This window comes from Excalfactoria chinensis, chromosome 24 (assembly GCF_039878825.1).
Source record: "Excalfactoria chinensis isolate bCotChi1 chromosome 24, bCotChi1.hap2, whole genome shotgun sequence".
In the NCBI taxonomy this organism is placed as follows: Eukaryota; Metazoa; Chordata; class Aves; order Galliformes; family Phasianidae; genus Excalfactoria; species Excalfactoria chinensis.
In genome coordinates, this window is record NC_092848.1 from 1,724,887 (window position 1) to 1,751,522 (window position 26,636).

The window sequence follows — 26,636 nt, forward strand, 5'->3', positions numbered from 1 at the left end:
TTTGGGAACTATAAGCTCTGCTAAGAGTAAGGAGATGTTATGAAATGGATCGCTTTCACTAAGTCATGGAAAGGCAGGAAGCATCTCCTAATAGCATGAATCATCAATAAAACAGAAAGGAAGATTGCACCTCCAAGCATTCACTGACGTCCAGCACTGCCAGCATCAGAACAGAGCACGTAAATGAATGCAAGGACCAAGGAGAACAGACAGATGGATGCAAACCAGGGAGGCACTCCGAGCCAGGAGAGTAGCTCTCAGTTAAACAAATAGTGCAAGCAGCAGGGCCTGGTGCAGGAAGAGCCACAACAAAGCACAACAAACACCTTCAGCACATCCACAGCTGTGACCCTGAAGTTTATCCTACTGGAAAACAGACACAGCAGGAAATAAATTTACTATCTTGTTTGAGATCCTTTTGTCACACGCTTGGAGAAGCCTGAACACAGGATCTCCACTTTGCTTCTTTATCAATGTTAGTATAAAGGTATTCAGAGCAATCCCCAGCCAAGCCTTGCACCTATGCAGGAGCTGGCACTACCTAAAGGATGCCAGGGCTTGCAATCTACAATGCCAGCTCCCACTTATCTGAAGAGATGACCTTGTTTCTCCTCCCATTTCCAACCACCTGTGTTCAGAAATTACTACCGCAGTTTCCTAAAATAACACAAGACTGCATTAGATGTAAAACGTTAACTAGGAAGGAAGGACAGCTTGCTGAGGGGGACGTGTTGAAGAATAGCAGGAGAAGCTTCATGTTCTCACGATAGGCAAGCCCTTGGTTTCTCAGCTGGCAAAGAGAAGCGTCAGCAAGGAGAGCTCTAGCTCACCCATCTGCCACAGCCTGGCAAACCACAGCTGCTCAGTCACACAGCACCACCACCTCTCTGCTTCCTGAAACTGAATTAGATTAGAAAAAATGTTAGAAACGTAATACAGGGGGGGAAAAAAAATGTTTACACGAAGGGCTGCATTTGGCACAAGAATATTATCCTATCAGATACCAGGCAGTCCCAAGACGAGCTCCAGAAGAAACGTTGCCGAGCTCTTTGAGAACATGAAGCCTGTGAATTTTGAAGCACAGGTAAAGAAAAACCGCGTGGTAACAACTGGCACCAAGTAATTAGGAAAAAATGCAGACACTGAAGAAAATAACCTACTTGGCTCACCTCGTAGCTCAGTAAGCCAGGAGTTCAGATGGGAAGAAACAGGGTGGGTGTGGGGTTTTTTTTTGCCATGAATAATTACAAAACCAGGAGTTTTAAAGGAAGTCAGCAGCTCCAGCTGGCACAGAAACCTTACCCAAGGAGCAGCCATTTTGCTGCGCTTCAAACAGGACACGAGCCCCCAAAAGCAGCAACGCTGCTCACCCCGATCTTATTTGACACTGTATCGTTTTCTAGATACAGACACAAAGGAGAGTGAACCTTGTAATGAAAACAGATAGAAGTGACCGATTCCATCTTGAGACACGCTTCCTCCGGTTACATCCCCCATCCATTTTGTATAGGCTGTTTGCATTCATTACTGGAGAAATCGAATACAAATTCTGCCCCCACCACACACACATATAATGTTAATATCCTCCGAGTTCTTGCTAGAATCAGGTTATTTAGGACAGCTGGAAACTGAGCTACTAAATCTCTGCTCGATGTCCACGGTATCATACTCAGTTTTAAGGAAAGAACTGCCCAGAGGCTCAGAAATGCCAAACAGGATTAAAGTTTGGCCTTCACATCCCACATCGGTGCCATTTGCCAATGCCAAACGTTTCTTACACCTGTGGAAGTCTGTGTCACTGGGCTGAACAACATGAGCAGAGTTTTCCTTTAAGGAAGCGTGGAGTGGACTTGATTGATTAGGAAGCAAGGCATTAACATCAGTGCCAGGCAGTTGGAGAACACTGCCTAGACTGGAAGGAATGTATTAAAGGAGCAGATCACAAATCCAAAAGCAGACAAGAGTCCAAAAAAACACCCTCGTTTTGGCAGGAACAGGACAAGGATGGCATAAAAATATCTTCCCTACCAATAGGCTTTAGTCCTGCTAGGGCAAAATGTACTTTTATTGCAACTATTTAATAAGTAGATTATGCTATGAGACCCAAGGGAGGGAGGGAGGAGGGGAGGGAGGAAAGCAGGAAGCGTGGCTATATTCAGCTGTAACTAAGTGTAAAACTTCTGCTTTCAGCAAGACTCAGACTGGATCCTTTTTCCATTACAATTAAAAAAAACAACAAAACAGATGCAGGCCAAACTGGCTTGACTTTCCTCCTGTTGCCATAGAACACAGGCTCTACTCAGATGTCTGCATGCCAGAGCCCCTGGGGAAAGAGTGAGTAGATGGTTTCTGTTCAGGTCGACTAAAGCACTCCTATACAACTCCAGCAAGCTGTGCCCTATAAGGCCTTCAGCTCAATGCATGGTATGTGGTTGCAATTCTCCTAAAAGGGTTTCCATGAGTATTTATACCCACAAGACAGCATCCATTTGAATCCAAACAAGCTTCAGGCTTTAAAAAAAGTAATAATGCCACCCCACTCCCTCCCTAAACATACAGTTTGCCAGGCTCCTGTTCTGTTTTATCAGAGAAAAGGGCATGGAAGAGATGAAACGGGTCGCTTATCAGCTGCAGAACTGCAAACAAATCCTCAGATCTGAAGTTTTTTTAGATGTGAATACCAGCTGTTATACATGGAAGTGCAAAAATAAAGATACCACGCCAACCTACAGATCAACCCAATCTGATGCGATTTCACCACTGTTATTGTCTGAACTAAATACATTTGTTGCTGTTGGGTTTGTTTCTGATGTGTACTAAGGCCTATTGGAGAGCTGGTCTCCTCAGTGCAGGACAGAAGCCAAGGCTCTGAATATACCTGGAGCTACACTTGTTGTCAGCCCAGGTTCTATAAATTCTACACCTTCTGTCACTTGTACACACATATCAGCTATTAACTTGCTTGCATGTCACTGTCTATACCTTGTTTAATCCAGTCAATAACCAAATGTAAGGTTCTCCCCAGTCACAGTAAGCACAATTTAGGCTCCAACCCCTGCTCTAAAGAAGGGCCAAAGTAGATCAGGTTGCTCAGGGACCCATCCAAAAATATAACCAGCAAGCAGCAGCCAGGCTTCACTTATCTTACAGTAAGAGTGCCCTTGTCAGAGTGACCCACTTCAGTACAGGCCTTTAAGACAAATCAAGCTGTGAGCAGAAATTCTCCAAGCTTTATGTGTGTGGATCAGGAGGTTCTCTTATGCTGCTCTATTAGAGAACAGACACTGAAGAGCAGCAAGTTGGAACCCAAACCAGATCAAACTCAGCTGTACTCACCTTCAGAAGATGTGAACACAAAGTGAAGTCCTGGATCCTTGTGTCTGTGTGGCAACACTCCAGAGAGCTGCAGCATGCAAGCATGGTGCTGTCTTTGTGTGACTGCAGCCCCCACAGCTGGTCTGAAATAGCACCTAAAAGCAAGGAAGAATTGTTGAAATACAGCACTTATTTCTGCAGCAGAGTCTCATCACCCAGCGCTTGTCCCACTTGCCTTAAAACGTGCTGAAGCAGGTACAGTAACCCTGTAGGAATGCAGCATAGCAAACAGCACGCAAAGCAATTAAAGTGAATGCTTTAAGATCTGTAAAGCAAGTGAAGAACCTGAAGCACTCATTCTGCTTCAGAACAACTCCTACATAAGCAGCCTACCTTGTATTACCACTAACCTAAGCACTGGCTACATTAAGATCCCTCAGACAGATCACTCAGCACCAGAGCAAGCATGAACCAAGGCAAGAAACTGGACATTTCAATCTAATTTCAACCTATTGATGTCCATACCTGTCTATGAAGATTGGGAATGGGTTTTTTGGTTGAAATTCCCTTCTCATTGCCTATATTTGCTAACATTCTGCACGAGATCCCTCTCTGTACACAGGAGGACACTTTGGTTTCAATGAGGTTTAGTGAGGATCAAGGCCTAAAAAGACTCCAACAGATAAAGCTAGGTTTCCTATTATCTAACTCTGCTGCCTTTGACGGCAATTGAGAAAGTGAATCTATTCAAGAACCCAGGATTTAAGATATGAAACACACATTTTAGTGTCATTTAACGTGAACCTTCAAATCATCAAACACCTTCTAAACTTCCTTTAGAAGCAACACCAGGAAATTCCTCATTTCCTGCCTGGAACATTCTGATAGTTAAGCCACTAAACGTATCTCAAGAACCTTATTAAGGGAATTTAACCCCCAGGAGACATAAGTACGAGCAGAGAATATCGTTCCTTCTCCTCCATTGATTCCCAATTTGTTTACCTTGCTCTGGTTGTAGTTTCGTGCACTGACATCTAGTGGTGAAGCCAACACAAGGATGTATCTGCTCCAGTTTCACTGCTCCTTGCCCCACAACAGACCATCAACTTCAGCTCCAACACATGTCCACATGGGGAACTGGCTTCTATTCAGCTACTGCCACCTCTAGGAGAGTTATTAAGCACCTCTGTTTGCCTGATTGGTTTTCCCAATAACATCCTGCTAATATGGCATTAGTGCTTAACATTTCAGAACGGCAGGGACACCTATAAGTTCCATTTAATGCTTTTCTTGTTTTATCTGATATACTTAAAAGATGCAGAAAGAATCTACTTAATGTAAGATTAAAGATTAAATGTCAGACCAACGCTTCTCTTTTCCATCTATTAAGAAGCGTGTTGTATTCCTCTGCTCCCGTTCCTGCTGCCCTTTAGTTACACACACATCATATCCTAAACTAAGCATTTCAGGTCAATCTAACAGCCCAACAGCATAGAAATTCATTAGATCTTGGGGTCCAATGCAATTTGAGACACGCTTGGGTTCCTTTCAGTCCATTCTTCATATAAAGTTGGGAGAATTGATGCATTCCTTCGTTCTGCTGCAATTTGGGCCACTGAAATCAACCTGAAATCACTGAAATAAACCTGAGATCACCCTGAGATCACTGAAATCACCCTAAAATCCCTGGAATCACCCTAAAATCCCTGGAATCACCCTGAGATCCCTGGAATCACCCTGAGATCCCTGGAATCACCCTGAGATCCCTGGAATCACCCTGAGATCCCTGGAATCACCCTGAGATCCCTGGAATCACCCTGAGATCCCTGGAATCACCCTGAGATCCCTGGAATCACCCTGAGATCCCTGGAATCACCCTAAAATCGCTGGAATCACCCTAAAATCGCTGGAATCACCCTAAAATCGCTGGAATCAAGTTATTCTTGTGGAGGAGAATGCAAAACGTTCACACCAAACCTATCCCTATTGGCCGCCAATGCAAACGTTCCCACCTCACACACCACACACACAGCTTCCCATTCCTCTCTTTTTAGCTAAAAGCGACCATTCCAGCTCGGCTCTTTCAGCCTCCCAGCATCCCCCAGATCCAGCACACACGAGCAAATCTTCATATACACACACAGAAATCTCCCCCTGATGAAAGAGAAACCGACGGCAAAGGCCCATCTGTGTAAGGGAGGGAAGGAAGGAGTAGGCCCAGAGCGCCTCAGGCCTACTAGGCCCGCCCAGGCCCGCCCGCCACAGCGAGGAGCCGCGGCCCAACGCAAGGCCGTGCGCAGGGCAGACGGCGGCACCCCCTGACGAGGAGGGCCGGCCGGCCGCCGCTCCCCGCCTCCGCCGTAAAAATCAACGGGGACTCACCGCCTTTCCTCCACCCAATCACTCCATCACCCCGACGGCGCGTTTCTGCCCGGCCCCAAAATGGCGCCCGAGGAGGTCCGTGGACTCTCGTTGACTTCACGCCCTGACTCAACATGGCCGCCGCCTCGATTCCCGCCGAGGCTCCTTTGCCCAAAATCAAGATGGCCGCCGCCAACTTCGCCTCTAGAATGCCAAAACAAAGATGGCGGCTCCCGCTGGCGTGAGGCTCGCGCGGTGTCACGTGACAAGGGGGTGTGGGCCGCGTCCCGGCGGAAGCGTGAGGGACCGAGCGGGGAGTCGGGCTGGCGGCGGGAGCGCGCTGGCGCCTCCGGAACAGACGTGCCGTAGGGCGGGCGACACGGCCGGCACCACGGAGCCCGCCGGCACCAACACGGCGGCCAACGCCGCTTCACGAGCCGGGGGAGCCGGGGATCAGGCAGCCTCGCTGCCCCCGCCCCCTCCGAGGATGCCGCGCAGGAAGGTGAGTGGGGCTGTGGAGGCGGCAGGTTCGGGACGCGGCTTTCCGGCTTTCCCCTCCCTTCCAGCTGCCTCTTACGGGTAGAAAATCGGGGCGAAAATAGCGGCCTTCAGCCCCCCTTTCCCCCCGCGCCCGCCCCGCTCGCTCCCTCATTGGCTGTTGCGGAGTCCCGCGCAGCGCTGATTGGCCGCCCCGTCCGTCACTCATCGCCCCCAACGGTTACCCTTTTCCTCCCCCTCCGCCTGCAGCGCGTCCCTCCTCTCGGTTTCTCCCATTGGACAAACGGTTAAAGAGTCGGCCGCCTATTGGCTGGGCTGTCATTCCGGGCTGGCCGCTGATTGGCTACCGCGGTTGTCCATCTCCGCTCTCAACGGTCACCTCCCCGCGCGTGCCTCGTTCCTCCCTTCCCCCATCCCACTCCGCCCCGGGGGTGGATGTTGCTGCGAGAGCAAAGCTCTCACTGATTGGCTACCACCCGCTGTCACTCACACCCTACCGGCATGCTCCTTCTCTCTTCGAGCTCCCATTGGCGAGCTCGCCTTTCCGGCCCCACCCACGCGCGTTATGATTGGCCGAGGCTGTTGAGCGCAAAACAAAGCGGCGCAGGGGCGGTGTGCGCGCTTAGGGGGCTCGGCCGCCGCTGGCTCCTCACAGGCCCGGTGCCTCCGCCTGAAGGCCGCTGTCTTTAGATAGGCCGCGTTTGCGGCCTGAGCTGAGCACAGCCGTGATCTGAGCACAGCCGTGATCTGAACACAGCCGTGATCTGAACACAGCCGCGATCGTTGCCTGCCGTGCTCCCTTGTGTTGTTTTCCCGGCCCAGGTTGTGCACAAGAGGTGTGAGTGCTGCACAACCAACGCAGCCCCTGGTAGGCCCCATCTGTTTCCCCCCCCCCCCCCTTTGCCTTCAGGGTGATGATGTGGCGTTAATGACACAAAAAGATTTGGCCTTTATCAGTTTGAATGCATCAACTCGATGTTATCTATCATCACATGTATGCTTTTATACCGTGGTCTGTAATTGCATTCCCTGCTGACATCCCCCGTCTGTGGTGTTGCAGAGGAATGCGGGCAGTAGCTCAGATGGAACTGAAGACTCGGATTTCTCCACGGATCCGGAGCACACAGACAGCTCTGAAAGCGACGCCACTTCGAGAAGGTCCGCCCGTGTGACCCGCTCCTCAGCCAGGCTCAGCCAGAGCTCCCAAGGTAAAGGATCTCATAAGACACCAGCGGCAGGAGGCTGTAACCTTGTTAGTTACATCGGCAAGCTAAAGAGGGAGGCGTTTAGGGGATAAAAGCTGCTCTTGTTTGCTTTGTTTTCTATGCAGCAAGGTGTGCTTTCAAGGCTTGGTGTTTTGCTCGCTTCTACCTTGACACCCAGTTTAAAAGAGGAAGCATGTGTCCACACCTCCTTGTTTTTAGCTTTAGGATAGTAAATCCTAGATCTGTTGGTTATTAATGGCATCAAGGGGAGAAAATGACAGTAGATAAGTTTGTTCCTTCTGTCTGTGCACGTGTTGTGATGGGTTTTCTTGTAGGTAAAAAACTTACTTGCATGCACGGTCATCTGATGGTTAGGCCTCAAAAACAAGAGGAAAAGTAGTTTGGGTTGGTATGTGGGATTCCTGTGATGCTGCTAGGGTATGAAAGCATTGTTTGCATGCAGAATAAACTGTTTTATAGCCTTATGAGCAGCGTGTCTTTATAAAACCATACGTGGTGTCCCTAATGTGCCTCCAGACCATGAGCAGCTTTGATATTCTCGAGAGTTTTCTAAATGCCGGTAGTTGTTATCTATGTTAATTGCTACAAGGGAGCTGTTTGTAATCCCTAATCAATTAAGTTATTATCTCAGAGACAGTGGATCCAATTCCAGATCCATCAGTGTTTGTAAAAGTGAATTAGAAGAATATAAACGTATCTCTGTGATGATGTGCAATGGTTGCACAGAATCCTGTGCTGATACCCTATCAGATGTTGGTGTTACAGACATCAGAGCTCGTGTGCTGCAGCTCACTGGCATTCAGTGCTTCTTGTGGATGTAATTATGGTGTTTCTATGAAATCAGATTCCAGCCCGGTTCGCAACCCGCCCTCATTTGGAGCAGAAGAACCAGTCTATTCCACGAGGAGGGTGACCCGCAGCCAGCAGCAGCCTGCCCCTGTGACTCCAAAGAAATACCCACTCCGGCAGACCCGCTCATCTGGATCAGAAACAGAACAAGTGGTTGACTTTTCTGACAGAGGTACGTAGACACAGTGAGCTTGCAAAATGCCATTGGAAAGGATATGTGGCTCCGTTCTCTGGGCACAGTGTGATATCCTCAGGTTAGAGGGTTTGAGACAGCTATCCAGAGTTGCTTTACATATATATATATATATATATATTTGAAAGCTTTTTTTCTGGCAAATTTATAACATCTTGATCCTTGTTCAGACACTAAAAATGCAGCGGATCACGATGAGTCTCCACCTCGTACCCCCACCGGGAATGCCCCTTCCTCAGAGTCTGATATTGATATCTCCAGTCCAAATGTATCCCATGATGAGAGCATTGCCAAGGACATGTCCATGAAGGATTCTGGAAGTGACCTGTCTCACCGCCCTAAGCGCCGCCGCTTCCATGAAAGCTACAATTTCAACATGAAATGTCCCACTCCTGGTTGTAACTCTTTAGGTAATTTCAGTTCCAGGATTGATTTATTGACTTTTTTTTTTGCCTTCCTGTGGTGATATTAAGTCCCCCTCCGTTGATTTATACAGCGTAACAATAGGCAGCTGCTTAGAATCAGAAACAGTACTGAGAAGTGGGCATAGAGAAGAGTTATGGAGCATATCCACAGCTCTGTCTTTATTGTCTAGAAGTGTTTGGGGGACGACGGGATAAAGAGCAAGTTAGGAGAGTGAGCACAGGTGTGGGAGGAGAATGCAGAGCCTTGTAGGTGAGGGTATTGATCTCAGCCAAAAGCAGGTTCTCAGCAACAGATGAATGCAGTCATCTAATGTACCTGTTTGCCTGCATGGAGCACAGCTTTTGAGTTAGTGTGAAATGGATTTTCCTTCTTTGTTCTTACAGTTTGTGCCATGAAGCATGAAATGTTTTCCTCCTACCACACTGTTAACAAATAGAGTTACCTCTCTTGAGAAGCTCGTATGCAGTATCTGACCATCTGGGCTACATTTAATGATCATATGCTGAAAGCTTTCTCTTTTTCCTGATCCGTTACAGGACACCTAACTGGAAAACATGAGCGACACTTCTCCATATCAGGATGCCCACTGTATCACAATCTGTCGGCAGATGAGTGCAAGGTAATGAAGTCTTCTGTTTTATCTCCTTTATGCTTTCATAGGGTGGAGTGCCAAGACTTGTTGTTTGCACACAGGAAATAGTGTGATCCAGCTGATATCCTTAGCTATAAGACAGCAGCATTTGTCAAATAATTTATAAGTTACACGTTAGAAAATCCACCTAAACAGAGAAATGGACAAGATGGAAGCTGTGACAGTAGTTTGCTGCAGTGTTGATGGTGGAGTTTTGACTTCCAGGTGCGAGCACAAAGCCGGGATAAACAGATTGAGGAGAGAATGCTGGCCCATCGGCAGGATGATAACAACAGGCACGCCACCAGGCACCAGGTGGGCAGTCTGCATGTCGTTGAGTGGCTGCTCAGTTAAGAGTGGAAAAAACTCAGCTTGTGTTTCTGGTGACAGCGACTTTTAACTCGATCTCCCTTCTTTACCTCTTAGTTAAGCTATTGCGTTAAGTCCTGTGGCTCCCTTTTGCCATTTCCGATTTGTTTCAGCAAGGGAAATTCATTTTCTCCCTTCAGTAAGAGCCTGGAGCAGCTGGTGAGAGCCAAGACGAGGCTTTGGGCAGTAATATTACAGAGGAGGCTGGAGTTGTTCTCACAATGGTCTTTTCTGTGTGCTTTCAGCTTTTCAGCTGAATTTCTGCAGACCCATATGCCACCATTCTACTCTGCATAGTTCCAGCAGGGGAATTATGTTTCTCCATTCAAATGAGTCTTGATGGAGAGTCAGGGTGAGCTGATGAGTCAGCAGTGAGCTTTTCCACGTGATTAAGCAGTGCATAAGGATTGCACCCTGTCTTGTGGGACTGAGGTGTGTTGACAAAGGCAAGCTACATAAAGGAGAAAAAATTGTGTTATACCTGAAGTGCTTTTTTATGCGTGAAGGATTTGGTTTGGAGGCAACAAATGTGATAAAATAGAAGCCATTGCAGAGCTCCTTCAGGGTGAAGAGATGCAGGTGAATATTTGAAGTGCATGAAGCCTAATGAAGCTTTCTGATTCTGTTTCTTTTCCAGGCACCAACAGAGAGACAGCTTCGATACAAAGAGAAAGTAGCTGAGCTCAGGAAGAAGAGGAATTCTGGCCTAAGCAAGGAACAAAAAGAAAAATACATGGTAAAAGCAGCAATTCTTTCATTCCTTTGTGTTTGGAATGAAACATTCTTGGTTAAAAAAGGTGCAAAATTCAACAGCCTGGTTGGAGTGTGTCAATAAAATCTCCTTTGTCTGTTTTCTTTTGCTCTAGGAACACAGACAAACCTATGGCAATACTAGGGAACCTCTCCTTGAGAACCTGACTAGTGAGTATGACCTCGAGCTTTTCCGAAGAGCACAAGCACGGGCATCTGAGGACCTGGTGAGTCTTCTAGCTCATAGTTGTTTAGAAACGTGAATGGTTTTTGGGTTTTGTTGTACCTGTGCAGATAGAATCTATTGTAAGATGAGCACCCACAGCCCAGCTGTGATGAGGAATAATTAGTAACAGCCTCATTTAATAGGTGTATCTTTTCAGTGAGGGAATGGACAGCTTCACCCATGGAAACAGCAGCAAAGGAATGATTAGAAATGAAAGACAGAAGGTATCCTGGCAGTAACTGGTGACTGAATGAGGTTAAAATCCTTATATTGTGGCTGAGGATTCTGTAGGTGCTCTTCAAAGCTATTTCCCATCTCCAGAAATGAAGCAAAAGATTCTTTGATGCTCACCAGTGTCAGTAGCATCTGGGATGTCTCAAGGCTGAGAGTTAGGCTGTATCTCTTCCTGCAGATGAGGGCAGAAGCATTTAAAGACATTTTCTTAGTCTTTCTTCCACCACTAGCTAGTGCTTGTGAGCAGGGCTCAGGCTGGGTTTACTTGAGGAGGGGTTTGTGGGAGATCTCGTTGAGGGAAAGAAATACAGCCCCTTCCTCTCAGCATCCCTTTAAGGCGTATTTTAATAGCTGTTAATGGATTTCATTCATAGGAAAAGCTGCGGCTTCAGGGCCAGATCACAGAAGGCAGCAATATGATTAAAACCATCGCTTTTGGCCGCTATGAACTGGACACCTGGTATCATTCTCCCTACCCAGAGGAGTACGCTCGTCTGGGACGTCTCTACATGTGTGAGTTCTGTCTCAAGTACATGAAGAGCCAGACAATACTGCGCAGACACATGGTAAGGGCTGGGAAAGATCTCTGATTCCTGAGCTTTAAATCAGGCGTGAGCATGCAGATGGTTTTTAAGCATTGTTACTGCTGTCAGTTCAGTTGTTCACTTTGAGAGGTGAGAAGATTCAGAGTCATTGTGAAAGGAAGTTTTCCTAGATGCAGGCTTGATTTCTGGTCTGTTCAGTGGGTTACAGAGGATCAGAAAAGGAACCTTGAATTAAATGAAAAAGATCTGCGTGTTTCCTGGTGTATCCAGCAGCTGTTGTAACCTATTCTACCTTCAAAAACAGTAGTGTCACCCTAGTTTTGTTTACTTGTCATAGGCAAAATGTGTTTGGAAACATCCACCAGGTGATGAAATCTACCGCAAAGGCTCCATTTCAGTTTTTGAAGTCGATGGGAAAAAGAACAAGGTAATTAACTGTACTAATAGGCCTAGCACTGCTATTCCTGTAGAGAAACAGGCTGCAAATGGCTCTTTCTCTCTCTAATGGTGGAAAGGCTACTGCAGTCTGGTCTGTGTATTCTTGCAATTCTGACGTTTGTTTTGTCTGCATTTTCATTGTGGTTATTCCTCGTTGTTGTGCACATGCAGTTTCACCTGTTCTCTTGCACTCTGTTGGATCAATAGCTTTTGGGGGCTTATGGCAAGATCCCTTTCTTAAAATGAATGGGGAGCTTCTGTGCGTGGCCTCAGTACATTGATACTACATCTCTCATTCAGCTGTGAACATTCAAACTTGTGGATAGTAGGCTGCTATTACTGAGGGTGACCTTGACCCTCAATTGAAGGGTAGAGGATGAATCTGCAACCACAGGTTCACTGTAGGTAGCAGCAGTCTCTAGGTGTGTCCAGTCCTAAAGGCTTCAGAGGGAAGAACAGATTCAAAGCTAAATTTTGCACTGACAGAAGTTGGGAGGAGAATTTCTGTTTCCCTCAGGGGACCTTGAAGCATGGAATTAATACAAACAAGCAGAGGTCCAGCCTTCTGTCTCCCTTCACTGAGGATGTGATGTTTTGAGTATTCAGAGATAGGTATCACAAACGGAAATTCCCACTCTTGCAAATTTCACCTTATCAAGTATCTTCATAAATGGGATTGTTTCTCAGCCCAGCTGCTCTATCTGAAAGGCTCCACAACATTTCTCAGATGCAGAACTTCCTTTGTGTTTCCCATCTATGTCTGTTTTTGTTCACACTCTCCTTTTATTTCTAGATCTACTGTCAAAACCTGTGTCTGCTGGCAAAGCTTTTCTTGGACCATAAAACACTGTATTATGATGTTGAACCCTTCCTGTTCTATGTCATGACAGAAGCTGACAACACTGGCTGCCACCTGATAGGATATTTCTCTAAGGTTGGTTGCTTTCTTCTTGCATATAAACCTGTTAGATGACAAAAGTGAGAGTGACTGCTTCTTGGGTTCAGCTCCGTGTGCTGCCATCCTGAGCTTTACATTATGCACCCACTGGCTGATAAAGTCAGATGCTAAGCCAGCCTGGTAGCTGAAAGGTGATCATGTTGCTGGTTGATAGGCAGGTGTTTATGAAATTGCTTTCACCTTGTATTGAATCAGTTGAACAGGCTTGTTCTGTCTGATAGGGTTATAATACAGCCTATTGTTTGTGCAGTTCTAAACTTGTTAATTTGTTCTCCGTATTCTTGATTTTTAGGAGAAGAATTCTTTTCTCAATTACAATGTCTCTTGTATCCTGACAATGCCCCAGTACATGAGGCAAGGCTATGGCAAGATGCTCATTGACTTCAGTAAGTATAAAGAGAATCATTTTGGAAACATCCAGTTTGGTATAATAATTTCACCCCAGAATCTAGCGTATCTGTTAGATATGTGTATCATATCAGTGTTAGATCTGCGTAGCAGCTTTTGTTAGAGCTGATTTCTTCTCGTGCTGAAGAGTGTAGCAGTCAGGAGGGAGTAGTTTGGGAAGGAGAAATAAATTTCCTTTCCTTACAGGCTATTTGCTTTCTAAAGTAGAAGAAAAAGTTGGCTCTCCAGAGCGTCCTCTGTCTGATTTGGGTCTCATCAGCTACCGGAGCTACTGGAAGGAAGTTCTCCTTCGTTACCTGCATAATTTCCAAGGAAAAGAGATCTCTATAAAAGGTACAATTTCAACCTGAATAAACCGGTTCAGGAACATGCCTATGGAACCTCAAATATGAGACAGGTCATGCTCATCGCATTGATGCACGTGTTTGTGTAGCAGCACAGTTGGTGGAATGTTCCTGTGTTTGGATATTGCTCCTTTTTAGTCCTTCCAGCAGCAAAAAATAATCCAACTTGACGAGTTCTGTAAGCACGTACTGACTTTTTCCTTTAAAAATATTAAAAGCTTTCAAATGTTTTGCAAGTGAATTGACCACAGGCAAGCTGTATAACAGTGATGCAGATAACCAGAGCAGTCAGAGGCTTCAGGTCAAGCAGCTGCAATAGTACTCCACGTATCTCCTTAATATCTGCAAGGCGTTTTGTGGTCATCACTTCAAATGTGATGCCTAAGACTTGAGTTGAAAACTAACTGTTACAGACTGTTGCAGTGGGATTTGTTTCTGTTCTAACCTAAACTGATCCTGGTTTGCAGAAATCAGCCAGGAGACTGCAGTAAACCCTGTCGACATTGTTAGTACGTTGCAGGCACTGCAGATGCTGAAGTACTGGAAGGGAAAACACCTGGTCCTAAAAAGACAGGTAAGGTTTCTCATAGCTCTCTCTGCACCTTTATTTCTTCCCATTTAGCTGTTAGATTCACTTGAAGTAATGAAGTCAGTGTTATCTTTGGTGCTGGGGCTTCCTTGCCCTTTGATTTCAGTGGGGAGCAACATCACTACTCAAATAAAACATTAGCATCCAGTTTGATTTTTCAGTAGTGTAGAAATAGGCTGCATAGACTGACATTATTTAATGTATGGGATAACACTGTTCATTGTAAGCAGCTTTTAGGGGGATGATGGATTGACATTCATCTCTTGCCCCTCATAGTGCCTAACCTTTATTGGGCAAATGGAGGCACAGTAGTGAAATGAATCCTGAATGTGTCCTGTTTAGATCCTCATTAGGTATAAGACAAGTGATTTATAAATCCCCAAAGACAGGACAGTTTCTCTCACTGATGTGCTCTTTCCTGAAGCTCTGTAGCTGCAGGTAGCCTTATCAGTGTGGTTGGAAGTGCTTCTAGAAAGTGCTGTGGAATAGAAGTTATTTTTGACCTGCACTTATGGAGTGGGTTAATCAGATTTCTGAGCTTTGATGCTTGGTGTTGTACTTTGGATAATACTCCCATCACAGCCTGTTTGTTTTAACCCACCCTTTTGTGCTCTTCTCCTCAGGATCTGATCGATGAATGGATAGCCAAAGAGGCGAAAAGATCCAACAGCAATAAGATAATGGATCCCAGCTGTTTGAAATGGACCCCTCCAAAGGGAACTTAACTGTCTGTCACTTCTGAAGCCAGTGAACCCCAGCAGTAGGAAGTACCCTAGGGATCTCTGTTGTACCTGTTGCTGTTGTGATTGGCTGGTACAGTACCCTCCCAAAAGATCAGCTCCCCTTGGTACTGTTCTGGCCCGGATCTTTTGTGCACACCAGAAGCTAGTTCTGAGGAACTTTATGTTTCGGCCTCAATGAGGTTGCAAGGATTGGATCTGTATAGGACCCAAACGAAGCTCCTAGTAGCGCTGGCCCAAGGAGTTCTGATATCTGGTACTGTACCTGTCCAGTCACTGGTCTTACCCTCATGTTCTTATTCCGATGAGGTTGTGTTGTGTCCTGTTACCTGGTTGTTCCTTCCTTCAGGTTCCTTGCTTTGTAAGTAACGGAGTTAACTTCTGTGGCTTTTGAACAAGGTCTAACAACACTTGTTTGCAGAAAGGCTGTTTTCCTAGCAAGCTGCCATTTACACTGACTCCAACCTTTTTAACCAGTCCTGTCTGATGGGCTGTTCCATTCCACGTGTGAAATAATACTAAGGCAACATGCCACCTCTTTGAGCAGCGTTTTCCATACCATACAGCAGGTCTTTGCATAGCTAAGATTGTGCAGTCAGAAGCTTACCTATCTTGTGACTTGAGTGCTGTGATTGTTAGTGTTATCCCAGGGGAGTGCAAGCTGACTGCCTGAGAATACCACAGTCTGATAAACTTCATAGAGCTGCTCTTGGATCTACAGTGGTGCCACTTCTGTTGGAGACACCTCTGTCATTGCATATTGCTGCTTGCCTGGTTCTTCTCATGGACTTGGTGGGTTCCTTCGCACAGAAACAACCCATTTTACTGGAGGTGTTTTGGATCATAGGCCTCTTTCTAATGAGGAAGGATAGTTTTTTTTCTTCCCTCAAGACTGAAGGAACGAAATCTTCACCATAGATAAATATTTGCTAACCTTATCCAAACAGCCACAGAAACTCTGAAATCCAAATACCACCAGTTGTTGCATTGCCTACAGTTTGTGTTCCGTGCATCAGTGGCAGCTTCACGTAGCTGTGTGGATGGTTTGTTTCTCTGACAGTGCAGCCTCGTTTGTCTTTGTAAAACAAGAAAGCTTTTACTTCCTCTGTCCCATCAGCAGCACCAGATGAAACTATCATACAATGGCTTTCAAGTATAACCACTGTCTTTGTGCCACAAGTTTGCTATATGGCTCCAGCGTCATTAAAAGGAGGGCACAGACTTGGGGTAGGTGATGGCGGCATCATTTAGTGCTGAATTCATTGAAACCTTCCAATGCTTTTTGTTGCTGTTGAATGGTGACTGAAGTGAAGCACTTGCAGCATCCCATACCAGTAGGTAGGAGCCGTTTCCCGTTAACCACTGACCCATCCTTGTGTGGTAAAGTTCTCTGTTGCCCTTCTGGTGGTTGTCTGCCTTTCTCTGCCTCTTTATAAAAGAAGAAACTGAAAAAGAAAAGGAAAGGATAAAAAAAAAGACCATCAGTCAATGATGTGTACTTTGTGGGCATTACTGAATCTTGCTGTCTCTTGCCCTTTGCTCCTGTATTGTAACTAACTACAGCTACTCACAAAAATATCCAACCAAGTAGATCTCTGGAGTAGGGAATAAGGCCGTTCTTGTACAGAAGCTAAACCCCGTTCCCATGATGTGGTAGAATGTGCTGTTCTTGTATCTACTTCTCAATAAAGCATGTTCTCTGCTCAGGTCTGTGCCTTCCCTGCATTTTCTTGTCTACTCTCCATCTTCAGTTAAACAAAGCTGCTGCTTTATGCTTCAAGGAGCTGATTTGGAACCCATCTTTGCGCCTGGTGTGTTAAAGGCACAAAGCAGCCTCGAGGTTGGATGTTACAGAGATTGAAGCCCTGTGGATTCACTCATGGTCCTGCATGGGAGGCTGCCAGGAGGAGGATATGGAAGCAGAAGTGTGACATGGAGCAGTGGGATGGCACATCAACTTGAAGTTCTAAGAAGGAAGGAGTTACCCTAAAAGTGGTAATCTCAGGTTTCGAACCTTTCTTTCTCTGCTTCCATCACCAGATCTCTTTGCTCCTTGTACTGTGCATGTGAAGTCTTTGAACAATAGCAGCTGGAGTTGATTGCAGAGCTTGAATCTTTGGGTTCCTGATAGGAGGTTCCAGCTCCTTCCAAGGAGTCCGCTCAGTGGAGGGGGGAAGGAGGAAAGAAGAGGGAATGTTATTTAGGTTCCGAGCTGCAGGGAGGCAAGGATGCTGTTCAGAGCGAGGCCAACATATCAGTGGTTGTGGCTTGGGACTTGAGATGCTCAGCTTGTGAAGAGTGAAGTGAGATGCAACACCTTGATGGCTCTGTTCTCTATGAAGTGAGATGCAACACCTTGATGGCTCTGTTCTCTATGAGGTCTCTTAGGAACAGATAAAACCACAGACACTTCCCTGAGTGGTGATGTTTGCTAACTCACATCGAGGTTCTTCCTGTTTCTGCCCTTCCTTACTAACGAGGACCATTTAATACCAGTAAAAATAATACCATTTAAGGAAATAGATACATATTGGAGTGTTGCTTTTACTTGAGCATAATACCAGTTGCCAGATTTACTTTTCTAAGTACAGGAAGATACGGCGTGGTTTAGTTTGTAGATAACTGTACAGAGAGATGGGATGATAAGGGCTTTAGTTCCCACACTGCTCTGCTATGGGGCAGCCAGCCCCTCTCACAGCTTCAGTTTCCCTTCCTCTGCCTGCTCTGTTTATGTTGTGTGTTCTCTGTACAGCCCATTACATGACGGGGTCTTCTCTTGGCTGGGACTTTGGGATCCTTAGGTAATGCAAACACTAATTAAGCAGTGAGTCATACAGGGAGCCATAAACATCGCTAGGTAACCCAGAATGAGACATTCAGCTGCTCACGGTTTCACCCACAGTTTATTCACAGCGACTGCAAGCTTGCAGATGTTACATACCATGTTGGTGGTTTGAAGCCCACTTTAAAATGGTGATGCTACCAGAAAGCAATGGCTGCTTTCAGAACATATCCCAGATGATGCATTCTTGCTCTGTTGTAGAACACTTGCATTCAGCCTTGACCCAACACAGGCACAGACTTTAGCACACTGATAACCCTGCAGCGTGCTTTGCTAGGACTGACCCTACAGATACAAACCCAATGCAAGGCTGAATCAGAAGCTGAGAGCTGAACTGCTTCACTTCTATACCCCAGAAGCAAAAACAGTGTGGAATTGAAAGTCATGTCAATTAGGTGAGGCTCTGCATGGCACTGAGTGTGAATGGTTGGAGCATTATTGGTTCATTGAAGGTCTCAGGTTCCGAGCCCAGAGTCACAGAGCTGCCCTGCCTATCAAACTGCACTAAGACAGGCCTGTCAATGTTCAGTCCTGATGCTTCACACCAAACTCATTTTCTGGTTGCCTCTGGTTTGGGTGCAATCCTAATGCACCTTTCAGTATCTGTGAGACGTTTATATTTAAAATAACAGTAACAAATGGTAATTCAGCAGAGCCAACACTGAGCAATGTTTTATGGTGCATGTTTCTGTGCTGTCAGTAAATGACAGATAGCCCTGTCAGAGCTTTATGGGCGCAGCAGCAGCCTCTCTATGTACTTATATAACAACAGTTTCCTGTTCAGTTTGTTTCCCAGAGAACTTGGCACGACTTCTGCCCCATTGCTTGAATGCCAGCAGTCCTGGAGCCATCTCAGCTGCAGCCCCTGCTCGTGTTGGAGTTCCTGGCTTTCCAGTGCAAGCCACGTATCTATCCCAGGTGATCAGTTACGGTCTGATACGTTCTGAAGCCACTACCTGCCCATCCCATCGTGTGTTAACCCAGCACCTCCATCAGCCTTAGGAAGGGGAATGGTTACAGCACACAAAGCCTCTCCCCATCCTCCTCCCCAAATCCAAGCTCTGGAAACACAAAGAAAACAAGAACTTTGGAGGTGGTGACCCCAACAAGGAACAAACTCTGCACAGGGTTTTCTCAAGGACGGTCACGTTTTGCTTTTTGCTGCAGCTGCTGCAGCCCCGTGTGGGTGAAGATTATCTGAGTCTACCACTAGAAACTGCCTTTGTGCCCACAGACGTTGCTAAAGGATTTCACCCTCTGAATTTCTTCAAAAGACAAGGAAAATGCGGCTGTTCCTCCCCCAGACTCCTGCAATATGGACACAGTAGGGTTTGTCAATGCAGCAAAGCAAAGCAGTGCTTGGTTTTTCATCACCAAGAAGGTCTGTGTGCACCCCCCCAGGATCCGACCCATCGTTCCTGCTGCTCCTCCAGTTGTTGTAATGGCTTTTCCCTTCTGATGTCATTGTTTGGGGGGCAGGATGGCAGGATGTGGTCACGTTGCAGCCGCACAGGATCCGCAGGGAAGGGAATAGGTGGTTGATATCCCTATAAAGCATGCGAAAGGAAAAGAGACAGCGGGGAAGCAGGAAGGAAAGGAAGCTAAATAAGTCACGATGACTTCAGTTGTTTCCATTGTGACGGCGGTGTAACAGAGCTTAGTTTAAACCCATGTAAAGCAGTTAACTCTGCCCTTCTGTTGGTCCAAAGCTGTGGAAAGATCCAGAACAACACCTACCTCTCTCAGCAGCTCACGGACGAGGGGAAAAGCAGCTCTATTTTTGAGAGCATCCCCTGTAATTAGGTCTGTTCTTTCCCCTTCTCCCCTGGGCTCCTGCCCACACATCCCAAGCAAAAAACCAACCCCAGCTCTGCGACAGCAGCAGAGGTACAGCAAAAAAAAACCAACACACACAACAACCCAGGAGGAAATAGAACCAAAGCAAAGACAACGTGGCCAGGAAGCGAGCAGATCTCAAAGGCTTCTGTGGACTTGAAACAGGGAAACATCTTGGGTTAGGAGAGAGATGTCAACTTGGGAAGAGTCAAACCACGGCTGCTCGCTTTGCTATCACAGGTTTGATGCTGGTTTGCATCAGCTCAGCTCAGTGGGGGCTGTTAGAAAGCAGCTGTTGGAACAGAGGGAGGTGGTGATGTCTTTCCTTTGTGTTCAGTCCCCCCCTGGTGCTCAGGTAGGTGATGGCACACCGGGCTGCTCCACTGCCAGCGCCTTTAGGTGGAGATTAATGAGGAGCTTGAGCTGGTCTCACAGCTGAGACAAATCTTTACCATCATAACAGGAGCAGGAGGAGATCTGTGTGGACAACCAGAGGCAGCTTTGGATGCTGTGCTGTATGAACGAACCATTCACGTCAGGTTAGAGATCAGTCACTGTGCTGGGAGGTCTTTGCTTTGCAGTGGGCTGTAATGGGCTCATGGCTGTGCATCCTTTCACCTCTGCCCCGAGAGCAGCTTCTTGGGCAGAAGCAGTGCAAACAGGAAGCTCTCCTCATGCTTCTCCCACCTCTGGAGATGCAGACTGACCCCAGCCAGAAAGAAACAGGAGGTCAGTGAACCACGCTGGCAGCCTTAATGTGCTCCTGACGAGCCAACAGGCTGCATCAAGATCCGTGTTTGCTTTCTGTCCCACTGGGGAGTTTTCCATGCAGACCAATTAGGTTCCTTCCAGCCTGCAATTCAAACCACTCAGTGCGTTACTTAATGCTGGCACTTCAAACTGGCTGTCAGAAGTCTATAAGCAATTTTGCTTTGATGGGCCAGCCCTTGTATGAGAGAAAAACAACACAAAATTCAGATAGGGAACAACAACAAACTGCTGTGACTAAGCTTGATCTTGGCCAAGATGCCTCTTCTGCCCGGTTTGATGTCTCAGCCTGCAGAGGATCGCTGCCCTAATGCAGGCAATGCGTCCATGCTGGTTATGATCTCAGCCATCCCTTTGCAGGTTCCCATTACAAAGCAGAGCTTTGCTCTGTGGGGCTGTTGGTGATGGATTTCCTCTACGAGTTGGACCGAGGTCAGATTTAAGCATCCCAAAGCATTTCCCACCCTACAGAGGGGGGATGTATGTCTTAAAGCATCGCATTTCAAGCCCAGCAGTTTCTCTCTGCTCACGATCTGCCTCGTTTTCTAGTATCCCAGGCAGCTGATTAAAAGGGCTTTACGAGTTAATGGCTTTCGTTCTCAGCTCACTCTGATCATCCATCACACTTGCTAGCAGAAGAGGCACTGCATGCACGACCGAGTCCAAACAACCGCAAAACTGCCTGGAAATCCCCAGCAAAACGTCAGCAAAGCTCTTTGCTCGCAGAGGGCAGCAGAGGGTGCTGCATCCTCAGGGCATGCAGGGCTGATCTGCAAAGCTCGGAACCACTCCGAGCACCAGGGCAGCTTCTGGGAGCCGTCCCACTTCTCTTTTATCCTTCCACCTATGTGTATTTTCTGGGCCAAATTTGCAGTTCCCATTCAGGGATGCTTGGCTTGCACGGTGGTTTGCACATCCAGGTCAGTGTTTGTATCAGTCCTTGCTTTGGGGAGGTTGGGAGAGGCCTGTGAGTCTAAACTCGCTGTTAGAGCATCTCCCTGCTGCTCAGGAGGTGGGTTTTCCTCCCAGCTTGGGCACGAACAGGTAGCTTGGAGGTGACAGGTTGCTTCACCGTGGTGTGCTGTAATCGCTCTGCTTATAGGACACATTCTGCCCCTCTCATCCCTTGCTATGAAGCAGCATCCACACTTAGGGGAGTTCCTGGTGTCCCCATAACTCAGGACAGGACAGTTCTTCCCTTGGAGCCAACCCCATCCCCACTGCTGTCCTGTATCTCAGCACACAGAGAGAGTAACAGAGGCAGGATGTGACCCATAGATGGCACTGGCCTTCCACCATCGCCGTCCTGAAGCGCAGCATCTGCCGGACATGAGTAACCCAGCACCACCCACGGCCCTGCAGCTCTTGTGTCACCCCAGGGAGAAGGAGGTGGGCGGCCAAAGCTGCCCCCACGGCTGCAGGTCCTCACCGTGCATTGCAGCCTTGTGCTGTGCACCTCTTTAATAACCTGCTGCCTGCAATGTGGGCAAGCAGCAACAGGAGGCTCCCTGCCTCCAACACAGGGAGGTGTGGGTCAGTCAGTTCATGTTAAGCTCCTCTGGTTTTGCTGTTGTCACTAAAATAACTCAACCTGCCCCCCCCAAATCTCTGCAACAGCACACACAAAGTGCTCACACTGTTCTCCTTCTCTCAGTCTGGATGTAGGATGTGTTACTACTCCAGAAGCCACCCTTCTCCTTTTTATGTCCCTTCTGTTAGCATCTTCACGAGGATACGGACCTCATTTGAGCCCTGGGTGAGCAGGCAGCAAAGCATGCAGTGGGACGTGAAGGTGGTTTGCATTGGAGCTGAGGTTTGGGGCTCCTTCTTGTCTTCTCCCCGGAGCAGCAGACAGCAGTTCCATGCCCCAGCTCTGCACTGATGTGCTGCGTGAGGCTGGGATCTGGTTCTGGCTATGGAAAATTTCAGCCTTCCGGCCGGAAGAAAACCACTAAGAGAGTTGAGGAGAGAGAGCAGCAAAGTGGTGAGGAGCTGGAGGGACTGGTTGGTGACAAAGGGCTGAATCAGATGGTGGGGAGGAGCTGGGAGATGGCCAAGGAGGGCGAAAGATTTTCTAGGGGACATCAGCAGGTAACTAATGAACTGGAGGGATGAAAGAGATGGGAAATAGAGGATGGATGTCAGATGAAACCACCGTCCTGCTGAGCTTTCAGTGCGTTTCTATAGCCCTGAAAGGCATCCCATCACCAGGGACAGCAGTGGGAAAAGGCTTTGAGTTGACCCAGGGGATGAACCACGTGGAGCTGTGACCATTTCTGTGCTGCACCATCAGCCCAAGATTTCCATGACCTGCATTTCTCCCTCCGCAGATGATCTGTACCCCCCGCTTTGTTACCTTCCCTGTTTGGATTTCCCTGCACAGTGCTGCTCTCACACAGGAGCTGGAGGATGTTTGATATTGTGCTGAGGGCTGTGTGAGATCCCTGTTGGTAACCACCAACCCAGCCTCTTATTCCAATGCAATGTTCTGTTCTTTTCTGCTCTTGCTGCTCTGGGAATTGCTCCCCCCCATGAGCCCACCTCCACTCCCAGCAGGAACGCAGCATTATGGTGCAAAGTTCCTTCCCCAAACCACTCACTGGGGGATAAAAGCAGGAGGGGATCTTGTTCTAAAAGCCTTTGCTGGGGTATTCACCTCTCGTATTGCCAAAGCATTCAGTGTTCCCTGCACTTATATCACAGCAAAACAAGTTTCCCAAGTGTCCCCATCTTTCCAGGTTTGGGTTTCCAGGTGTCCCAAAACCCATTTTGCACCATTGGATCCAGACCTACAATCCCTCTCTCTCCTGTTTAGGATTAGCCCCACATGGACACATTGACCTCGGTCTGAGGGCAGCACAGCAGCTCACACCCCTGCCTGACTTTGCAAATCCATACTGATATGGGCACAAGTGCACGAGCATTCAGCTCCCATGTTGTGCCGTGCTCTGCTCCTGGGCCGGACGGGTTCTCCACCTCCACGGCTTGGTAAGAGTGCTGCAGCATCCGGTCGGTGTCGTGTAAAGCTCTCAGCTCTTCCCTTACTCCACCACCTCCTCCCACACATGAAGAGATGCTGCCAGAACGCCAGAGGCGCAGCAGTGGGGAGCCAGGCTCACACTCCTGAGCTGGGAGATGGGCAGACAGAGAGAGCTGGGATGAGGAGAGCCAAGGCTGCCAGGCAGACACAGACAATGCGCAGTCAACAGGCAGAGCTTCTGTCCTGCCCAGACGGACAGATGGAGCCTATCAGACTGGGGAGAAGAGATAACCAAGGCTCCTCAGGCAATGAAAAGGGTATGGCAGGGGGAAGTGCTGCTTGTGCTGTCTTGCTCCTGCGGTGGGAGCGAGCCCTCCATGCAGGCTGCTGTCTGTTGGGTGGAACGTGGCTTGGGGAGGTGGCTGCTGCTCCCAGCCCAGCTCAGCCTGCAGTGTCCAAAGCACCTGGGGCCAGGTGCTCCTCCTGCCTCTGTGACACAGTTCTGCAGCAGCAAGGAAGAAGCGAATTCCCCGAATTCCTTGGGGGTTTCACATGCTGTTCTGGTGCACAACTGGGTCCGTTTCGATTTGTGAACAAGAAGTGCATCCAGCAGGAGCCTTACTGAGCAGACACCCAGGGCAAGGCCCCGTCTTCCTTGGCCAGCAGCTCCCACAGGCATGGCAGAGTTTGGCTGGGTCAGTGCATTTCTGACTGGGAGTTCTCCCCATGGAGCCGGCTGGTGCAGGAAGCTCTGCTGATGATTCAGCAGGTGATGCTGTGCTTTCTGAATCACTCAGCCAGGAAGGGGGAGATGGTGCCAGTGGAGATGCTCTCAGTCAGACCAGATCCAAACCTGATGGCTTAGGTCATTAACTGCCCTATGACAGCTGAGGATGCTGCTTATCCAGAGCTGATAAGAGGAATTGCTGTGTGGCTGCTGGGCTCCATCCCGAGGCGGGTTCATTTCAGCTGGAGGACTGTGAATTTGCAGTGCAAGTCAAAAGCTTCAGTGGCCGTCCAGTGAGAAAGGCACGTGTTCTTTCATTCATCACCTGTAAAAATGAGATGGTCGCATCGGGGGTTCAATGCTGAGAAAGCCATGCATTAAATGATGGGCTGTGCTTGGGCCACCTCGGATCAACAGAGAGCAGAGCACCGAGATGACAGTGCAGTAGTGGTAAACAGGACTTAAATGAGGACGTTTTCTCTTTGTCTTTGTTCCTTGGAAGCAGGAACACACAACATTTCAGGGTCTAACACGGTCCTGGCACACCTGTCTGCTACATCTATAGGCAACATCCCCCGTGATGCTGAATTCCCAGTCCCTATTCAGGTCGATGGCATCATATTGGCTTCAGCTGGCGAGGCTTGTTTCAGCTCTTCCTTCCCCATCTGTGATCACACACGGATAGAGAAGTGTCCTTCATCACCTCTGGTTCTCAGCAGGCACAGGTAAAGCACTGAGCAAAGGACTTCATCTACCTCAGATCCGGCCCATTGCATTGCTTTTATGTCCCCTTGAATATGGTGAAACATCTTCATACCCCAGAAGCAGAGAACCCGGAGCCTCGGCTGCTGTTAGCAGCATGGCCAAGAGCTCTGAACTCCCAACACCCTTTCCCTCTGTAATTATGTTTTATTTTTAGGTGTCCCTTCCTTTTACTATTTCGAGCCCGCATCCTCCGCAGAGTAAACCGGAGAAGGTGCACTGAGCCGAACCCGCTGTGTTTGGGAAGCAGTAAAACGAGGCTTCTAAACTGGGAGCAGAGGCGTAGGAGCCATTGGCCAGGGCTGGCAGGGAGCCCTGGCACAGCACAGACCGCAGCTCTCCCCATGCAGGGCAGCAGGCTGCAGTGGGGCTGGGGCTGCAGTGGGGCTGGGGTTGGCTTGCAGGAACCGTGCAGTCTTTTTGCTGAGCAGGTGGATGTGTGCCCTGTGGATCTCAGCTGGGTCTGATCTCAGGGTGATTGGAGCTGCAGGACCTGGTTTTGGGTCCTCTATGTGCAAAGCTCCGTGGCTTTAGTGATGGGCTTTGCTCCATCTATGGAGTGACTGTGGCTGTCCAGGATCTGCTGAGCTGAGCTGAAAATGGGACTTCTCTTTCTTTAAAGCCAATTTCAAGCCCTTCCATTTTGCATTTCTCTTTACATGACCTGGTAATGTGAGCTTACCACATCCACTTTGTGGGCTGATTAACACTCTGACAGCGACAGAACGTTTCCCAACCAGCAGCAATGGACCATTGGAGCTCCTGGCCCTGGGGTGGCTTTACCCATCCATCCTTCCCATATACCCACAGCAAGGATGTTCTCTTTGCAATGCTATCACCACCAGCTGCTGGTAGGATGAACCTGACTTCTCCCTGCTGCTCTTGGCTAAGCTGAATGTCTTATAGCGCATCCTCCCAGGGCTAATAAATGGTTATTTGCCCCAGATCCCTCTAGAGATGTTCTCAAACATAGTCATTAGGTCAGCCCTGGCTTACTGACAGCCCCTTGCTGCTCAGCTCAGCTGCAAGGGCTCAGTGTTGGAGTCCCTCCACCTTGTTTTGCTGTGATGTGGCCATAAGGGACACTGTTGGGCACAGTGGGGATGGGTCAGTGGTCGGACTTGGGGATCTCAGAGGTCTTTTCCAACCTTTATGACTCTTCATTCCCCCCAGGCAGCATTCAGGCTGAAGCAGCCCCTCACTCTCAGCACCTCGGGAGCACCCCACATTGCAGCAGCCTCCCACGGAGCACTATGGATGCTGCTGCTGCTGCATCTCAGCCTTGGTTGCAGTTCTGTCCCACTGAACCCCCAACCATCCCACCCTGCTGCAGGCTCTGCCAGTTCCGGGCTCTGGAACCTCACGCAGACAACAGCAGAGCCTGGGAGAGCAGATTTACCATTGCAGATGGTTTCAGTTAGCCCTCAAGACACATTAAAGCCAGCGAAGGTTTATATTTAGCCAGTCTTCTTTAAGAGGAAAGCCTTTTATCCTCCTGGCTGGTCATCCATCAAGCCCTTGGGAGGGCGGGGTCGTGTCTCCAAATAGATCCCACGGACAAGCAGCCACTGTGAAACCACATTTCCTCTTGGGAGGACCCTCCAGAGACGGGCGCTCTGCG

The 26,636-nt window shown here is 48.1% G+C and overlaps 2 protein-coding genes across 7 annotated transcripts in view; one reads left to right on the top strand and one right to left on the bottom strand.

Annotated features, from left to right (window-relative positions):
• FAM117A (family with sequence similarity 117 member A) overlaps window positions 1-5,822 on the bottom strand; it is a 25,681-nt gene extending 19,859 nt beyond the window's left edge. For 3 of the 6 annotated variants that reach the window (XM_072356383.1, XM_072356381.1, XM_072356380.1), the window contains exons 1-2: window positions 5,698-5,822; window positions 3,337-3,470 (exon numbers count right to left, since the gene is read on the bottom strand). In XM_072356383.1, coding sequence (XP_072212484.1) covers window positions 3,337-3,412 — 76 coding nt within the window. In that variant the 5' untranslated portion in view covers window positions 3,413-3,470; window positions 5,698-5,822. Of the gene's footprint in view, window positions 1-3,336; window positions 3,471-4,317; window positions 4,426-5,697 lie in introns of those variants that run through there. The other 3 variants (XM_072356377.1, XM_072356376.1, XM_072356382.1) reach the window with 2 other exon arrangements.
• Window positions 5,801-16,810, top strand: KAT7 (lysine acetyltransferase 7). The gene is made up of 15 exons (XM_072356375.1): window positions 5,801-6,178; window positions 7,235-7,382; window positions 8,245-8,421; window positions 8,613-8,852; window positions 9,405-9,487; window positions 9,725-9,814; window positions 10,506-10,604; window positions 10,735-10,845; window positions 11,453-11,644; window positions 11,961-12,050; window positions 12,855-12,995; window positions 13,312-13,405; window positions 13,614-13,760; window positions 14,239-14,345; window positions 14,984-16,810. The coding sequence occupies exons 1-15, from the start codon at window positions 5,900-5,902 to the stop codon at window positions 15,083-15,085; spliced, it is 2,100 nt and encodes a 699-aa protein (XP_072212476.1). The 5' UTR covers window positions 5,801-5,899; the 3' UTR covers window positions 15,086-16,810.
• The last annotated feature ends 9,826 nt before the right edge of the window (window positions 16,811-26,636 follow it).

Bases quoted from the DNA above. Each gene is read 5' to 3' on its own strand.
- KAT7 (XM_072356375.1), top strand. From the start codon at position 5,900: ATGGCGGCTCCCGCTGGCGTGAGGCTCGCGCGGTGTCACGTGACAAGG. The intron at 7,383-8,244 runs GTAAAGGATCTC...CTATGAAATCAG, and splicing joins GCTCAGCCAGAGCTCCCAAG to ATTCCAGCCCGGTTCGCAAC. The intron at 13,761-14,238 runs GTACAATTTCAA...CCTGGTTTGCAG, and splicing joins AAAAGAGATCTCTATAAAAG to AAATCAGCCAGGAGACTGCA.